This window comes from Nanorana parkeri, unplaced genomic scaffold (assembly GCF_000935625.1).
Source record: "Nanorana parkeri isolate BGI_ZX_2015 unplaced genomic scaffold, ASM93562v1 scaffold314, whole genome shotgun sequence".
Classification (NCBI taxonomy): Eukaryota; Metazoa; Chordata; class Amphibia; order Anura; family Dicroglossidae; genus Nanorana; species Nanorana parkeri.
The window spans coordinates 1214721-1221892 of NW_017306582.1; the positions used below are offsets into that span (position 1 = coordinate 1214721).

The window sequence follows — 7172 nt, forward strand, 5'->3', positions numbered from 1 at the left end:
TTATATTGTAAAGCGCTGCACAAACTGTTGGCGCTATATAATATTTGTAATAATAATAATTTACCCCAAAGGATATTTTTGAATATTTGCATGGCGTTCCACTTTTTTATATATCAGTAGCTGCCTGATGTTATTTGTAACGCCGATGCCACAGGGTTCCAGTACACCATCATATTCTCCAAACTTATACAATATTGCATTGAGCCTGACACTATTGTTGGTGGTCGGGGGAGGAGGATTGAGTGCAAGAGCAACAATAGTTACTGTATATATTTTTGTTCTTTCAAGTCCCGGGAGTGTGAAATACGGCAAATGACCAAAATGTAAAAACAGTGTAAAAAAAAACAATGGTGGAAATTTTGGATAACAATTTATGTTGCCAAAAATAAAAAAAACGGTGATGGAAACACATCACAAAAGAATTCCCTTCCACAACTTCTATAGATTACCCCCCCATCCCTTTCATATGGCAATTTATATACATTTTATATAAACTCTGTCAATATTTTAGATTTATAAGTAGCCGGTTGGGCTGATCTTTAGAATCATTCATAAAGCTCTGACGATAAGGCCGAAATAAAGGATCTTTTTTTTTTTTGGGAAAGGACACCAAAATTCTTCCCGCTGCCTCTTCCATCCGCCGCTCTCGACCGTCCGTTCCCCAAAGCTTTTCCCCCACGGACAACAAGACAATGCACTCAGCTTCTTCTGAGTCCTTCAAGAACACGTCAAAATTGCTTATTTTTACCCTGTTGCGAAAAAGTTTTTTTGTTTTTTTACAAGCAATGCCAATGTAAAAATAAGAAATAAATAGTTTTCCTGGCACTGTACAAAAGGCATTTGCTGAAATCAGGCCCGCGCACAGTTTAGCCAAAGAACAGCCTGTAAGGCTTTGTCCGTAATGTACATCTATGTACAAAGTTCTGCGATTTATCGAAATGAAAAAATTATCTCTTTTTGTTTTTTATTTCGGGCAAGTTGGGGGAAATACCTCTACGGAGAGTCGTTTTCATAAGTAGAAATGCTTTGATTTTTCTTTATTATAAAATTGGAACATAATTCATAAAGGGCTCATTTGCAGCACCCTTGTGTAATATTTTTGTTTTCTTTACAGCGATGGCAAGTAGAAAGATGGCGGGGTAAAAAGTCTCAACTGATAGCATCATTACAAGTGATGGTTGTGTACATCCACGTTGGCGTGTTGGGTGTAGGGAATGGGTGTGCTGTTGCTGGTTCTTCCGTTGCAGAGGGGGGCATTGGGGGTCTTGGTTTGGCGAAGCAGGCACCGTTTTGGTGGAAGAAAAGCTCTCTTCAAGGCTGAGATGCAGAACCAGGCTTCATCGGTGGCAGGAGGAGGTGGAGAGGGGTTCAAGGCAGTGTGGCAGAGGGCAGCAATACAAGAATCATAGGGCAACAATACCAATGGGGTAAGATGGCTGACAGCCTGAAGACATTCCTGCGTTGGTGAAGGTATCCCGTGTCCCCCTTTGAATTTCGTCTATTTAATATCATCTGTGGAAAGAACACAACATTTGTAGTTACAATGGGTTACTATGCCATTTTGTGACTTCAGTCCACCTTAAAGAGATATGCTATATTGGGTGGATGGTAACTGGGGAAGGCCTGTGCTGTCCTTGGCATCTACCCATTATTAGGCATTTCTGGAAAATACGAGATGTCTGAGACAGTTATGTCTTTAGATATATAAGGGCTAGGGATGTTCAGGTACCCAGTACGTACTCGGTACAAGTACAAGACGAGTACAGATACTTTTCCAGCTCCAAGACTAGATTACAGAAACATTCAAAAGTTAGGAGGCAGCTGCCATTTGTAAGAAGCACACGGACTCCTGGGATTTGTGCATTGCGGTTTTAATGTATGATTTTTGTTTTTATAAATATATATAAGTGATGCACCAATACCATTTTTTCAAGTACAAGTACTGGTACTTGGCCAAGTACTCACAGATACAAGTACTGATACATTTTTGTTTATTGTCATGTGACAGTTTTTCTAAAACAATACAGACTAATGATTTCAGGACATTGGTGGAGCGCCAGAGCCAGGTCCCAGCTGCAACTGCTGCAACCCTGGTAGTTCTCATGAAAATGCCATGTATCGGCACCGGTATCTGAACATCCCTAATAAGGGCCATAACAGAATCTTCAAATCCTTAACAAGAATTAAAAAACACTTTGCACAGTCTGAATTGATGCTTATTTATTGGACAGGCTCCAGTGCAAACCGGTGCTCAGCCTATGCTTGACCACAAGGTGTCACTCTAAGTCCAGTTGTCATTCCAGATACAAACTTCTAATAATGACATGATTCGAGAATTAATATTTTATATGTTTCTAGAATTTACATCTCTGTGCGGACTTTGGGGTATATTGCTGAACCCGATATGGGATCTTATTTTATATTTATTTTTTATACTTTTTTTTTTATAGTTACAGCCTTCAGACACTGCCCGGCCAAAACAAAAGTCACACATTCTGATATTTCATTGGACCTCCTCTGGCTTTAATTACGGCACACATTCGCTGTGGCATCGTTTCGATAACCTTATGTAATTTCAGAACATTTATTTCCATCCAGAGTTTCATTATTTTTTCACCAAGATCTTGTAGTGATGTTGGGAGAGTCGGAGCACTGTGTAAAGTCTTCTCTGGCACATCCCAAAGATTCTCAATGGGGTTCAGGTCTGGACTCTGTGGTGGCCAATCCATGTGTGACAATGATGTCTCATGCTCCCTGAACCACTCATTCACAATGTGAGCCCGATGAATCCTGGCATTGTCATCCTGGAATATGCCTAATGTGCCATCGGGGAAGAAAAAAATTCATTGATGGAAAAACACGTTCATTCAGTATATTCAGGTAGACAGCTGGCCCCATTTTTGAGGGGGGCACAACATTGCTGAACCTAGACCTGACCAAGTGAAGCAACTCCAGATCATAACACTTTCTGAAATCCAGGTGGAGACCTTTTTTTTTGGCCGAGCAGTGTATTTTTTTCAACATTTTTTTATAAGTTGACATGATTTATATATTTACATCTTCATCTGCTATAAGCATACATTTTTCTTTAACATTCTCAAAAAACTTAAAAATACAATGTTTTATATTTAAATTCTTTGTGTACATTAAACATCATTTTTATATTAACATCCTTTACATACTTTGAAAATTATTATTATTTATATTCACATCTTTTTCTATACTTCAAAAATAGGTTTTAGTTTAACATCCTTTACATACTTAAAATATTTTGTTTAACTTCTGTCCTTTATATACTTCAAACATTTTTTCTCTAGTCACCTTCCAGGACAGCATTAGAGAGATAGGCTCCTCCCACCGGAAACAGGAAACACATCACCCACACCTAGAATAAAAAGAGTACCAGCCTAGCACACTTCAGTTATTTTGTGTTTCCTCCGGCCGAGCAGGACATCGTAACGTTTGTTATTTTTTTCCTAGGCCTACGTGCTAGCGAGCAGGGGCTTCACCCCAACATGGTACAGCAGAGGGTCAGTGGACCTGGGGTACCTATGGAGGGGGGCTTCCGGGACAGCCCCAACTGTCCAAAAGAAATTGCCTATGGTTTCCCGGCATAAGAGTGTGCAGTGCAACCAGCCTGTTGGTGTAGTGGACTCAGAGGAGTTCCCCTAGTCCTTAAACCCCTGCTTCAAGTGCTGTGTGTGGTGCTCCTACCTGATCCTGCTGAATGGAGGACAAGGTTGTCATTCGGTGGTGGCCACAGCGGCATCCCCTGGTCTCTGTGTGGCGTCGGTCGGCCGCTGAAGGCGTGCAGTGCGGCGGCCCTCGTGGAGACAGGGGGAGGAAGGAGACGAGCTGTAAGGGCGGAAGTGACGCTCCCCGCAGGGCGCGGGCGTCTGACGTCACTTCCGGGTGCGAGGGTCATATGACCCGGCGTCTCCAAGCCTCAGTTAACGCTCGGACTGTGGCTTGCTGCGAGATGCCCTACTTTGTGAGATTGAAGTACATATATACATATGTATAAATTCTGTATGTGTACATCTTCCATTAAACGGAGTTAGTGATGTGGTATCCTTCGGTTCTTATGTTTTAACTGAAGTGTACTAGGCTGGTACTCTTTTTATTCTAGGTGTGGGTGATGTGTTTCCTGTTTCCGGTGGGAGGAGCCTATCTCTCTAATGCTGTCCTGGAAGGTTCCTAGAAACAGAGTTACCAGGTACGTAACTCCAATTTTTTTATATTTACATCCCCTACATACTTGTAGGATTCTTTTTTGTATTTATATCCTTTAAACATTATTTTTATATTAACATCCTTTCCATATTTTGAACATTATTATTTATTTTGACGTTTTATCTACTTCAAAAAATGTTTTATTTTTACATCCTTTACATACTTAAATTTTTCTATTGTTACATCCTTTATATAGTAGACGTTATTATATAGTGTGTGTGTGTATAATTTTTTTATTGTTACATCTTTTATATATATTATACTTTTTTAATATTTATATCCATTTATATACTTTAAAGGTTATCTTTGGCATTGATATTGTTTATATTATTTAAACATTTTTAAAAAAAATATTTACGTAACTAATATACTTTAACACTACTTTTATGTGTACCTATATTGCATAAAAAACAATTGATGGTTTCCCTGTATTTTGAAATTTTTTCTATGTTTGGAAATAAGTCCACAACAGGGGCCAATTTTTTTGCATATTTTGCAGTTCATGAATGGCTGTGATTGGCCAAACTCCTGCTCCATGTGGCTTGGTTCTCTGATCTCTATTACCCCCCATGACCTGTGTATGGGGTAAATGCAGGAACTGTTGTCTCCACCTAGGGTTGCCACCTGTCCAGGATTCACCCGAACAGTTCGGGTTTCATGGCAGCAGAAACCCGGACACAAGATGTCAGGCAGACAGGGGCAACCAAAATTAAGATAGGGGCTACTGGCCCCCCACTGAAAATAGTCTCACCTGTAATATTTGCATATGAGTGGGTGGCACTATTTAGATATGAATAAGCCACGACTAATTTTCCCCAAAAATTGTCTGCGCATCTCTAGAGTGTTCGGGTTTCGCTTGAAGAAAAGGTGACAACTCTATCTCCACCTCATGTCAGCAGAAAAGCCAGTTCATACATGTGCCCCATGCACGGCTGTCATTTGTCACCACCCAGCAGATTTATAGCCCTTTTACCTTTGTTATCTGCCTTAAGCTCTTCGAGTAGCAAGTCATTCTGTCTGTTGCCCAGCACAAAGGCCAGGAAGGAGAGGATGAGGGCATTTAAAATGCCGATGATGGCCAGTATGTAGGCCCAGCGGATGGAGCAGTCTCCGAGAGAGTATTTCCCAGTTTTGTCTCCGCATAAGTCTCTGATCGCCTCGGCGTCCCACCCATTCGGAAATATCATGCAGGCGAGCACCAGACACAGAGCTGGAATGATAATAATAAAAACAATAATCAGGGGGTGTTGCCGTGTAGTAAAATCATTATTATACGGTTTTGTAGCCTTCAGATTAAATGCATTCCTAATACTACTTAAACCATGCAAGGATACATACTAAAATGGCAGCACCCTGGGGAGCATGTGACTGGAAAAGTAATGAAATGAAAAGTAAAAATGTTATATATTGCAGCTTACTAGCCCTTAGATGTGGTGGCTGCATTTGTTTTCATTTTTTAGACTTCTAATTTTACCTGGTAAGCTTATGAATGATACAATTCCTGTCCTAGGGTGGCTACACTCACTCACTGCATTGTATCTATAGAGGGAGCCATGGTTGTTATCCAGGCTGGACTTTAAATATGTCTTCCTTTTAGATAGGGGAGTGGAGTGGACACAACATTTTGGCTAAATCAACAAGTATTCTGTACTTTCTGAAAATGTTCTTAGCCTGATAACGAGTACAGTCATCACATCTAAGAACTAGGGATGCACCATAACCAGTTTTTCGGTATAGAGTACGAGTACTGATATTTATATTTCGGTCCTCGCCGATACCCAGTACCAATACCAGTACTTCCACTAGCATGGAGTCGGCTTCCTGGCCAATCAGGAAGGAAGCGGGGTGGCAAGTCATTACCCGTTGCTTCCTGATTGGCCGGGAAGCCGGCTGCATGTTCCCTTACGACACTGCCGGTCAGAGGAAATCTCCCTCTGACCAGAAGTTCTTGTATTGGGGAAGGTATTGGAGCATTTGGGCGAGTACGAGCACTCATCCAGATACTCGGTATCCGTACCGATACTAGTATCCGTACTGGCGCATCCCTACTAAGAACTAATAAGTTGCAATATATACAATTTTTGTTCTTGGGTTTAGATATCCTTTCAGTATATAAATATATCTTTCTAAAATTATATTCAAGTTAAATAAGAGACACTAACAAGTAAAAGATAGAGCTCTGCCGTTATGCTTAAAGGAGAACTTTGGGGTTAGGGCTTTTCCCCATAATTCTCCTAAGGGTAACGGGAGGACACAAACTAGCGTCCTCCCGTCACCCAAAGCTCAGTATACCGCAAGCTACAGCTCGCGGTATACTGAGACGAACTAAGGGATCGAGTGAGGGCCGATGGCGCAGTGAAATCTGCTACTATGCTACAAGAGGCCATTGAGAGGGAACAGGAAGAGCTGGATCATAGGTGTCCCAGGAGCCGGAGGGGCCTCACAAGAGACTGCACTGTAATCTTCTTCGTCCCTGTGTGTTCAGTGCTGATTCGCTAATGGGCAATCCCGTTCCTGTCTTTCCTCCATCTGCTAGATGGGACGTCAACCAGGAGATGCTCAACAGTGATTCAACTGCCTGGTGTCTGCCTCCTCTGCTGGCGGTAGAGAACTTATCCACGGCTGAAGGAACTACAGAGAACCCTGCTGCTACGACTGACTGGGACTTATCGGCAAGGGAACTGGATGCACAAATTCCTTCCACTCCTGTTGAGGATGAGTCTCTTATGGAGGAAGTAACACTTAGCGATCCTGTTGTGGAGGAGGAACAGTGCCCTGTTGCCTCTGATGGGGATGGACATCTGGAAAAGCAGCTCTGTTGATGATATCATAATTGTCAATAAAAGTGTTGCACCGCCAAGCGCTCCTATAATAAGAAATCTGAAGACCCTTTTGGAAGGTGACATTTCTAGGAGTATCAATCCCCCCCCCCCCCCCAT

General features: G+C 41.7%; 1 protein-coding gene across 1 annotated transcript in view; it reads right to left on the reverse strand.

The window, feature by feature from the left end:
- Positions 1–991: 991 nt before the first annotated feature.
- The window catches only part of LHFPL4 (lipoma HMGIC fusion partner-like 4), a 93007-nt gene continuing 86826 nt past the window's right edge, over positions 992–7172 (reverse strand). Inside the window, exons 2-3 of the mRNA XM_018557987.1 lie at positions 5207–5443; positions 992–1512 (exon numbers count right to left, since the gene is read on the reverse strand). Coding sequence (XP_018413489.1) covers positions 1499–1512; positions 5207–5443 — 251 coding nt within the window. The 3' untranslated portion in view covers positions 992–1498. The remainder of the gene's footprint in view (positions 1513–5206; positions 5444–7172) is intronic.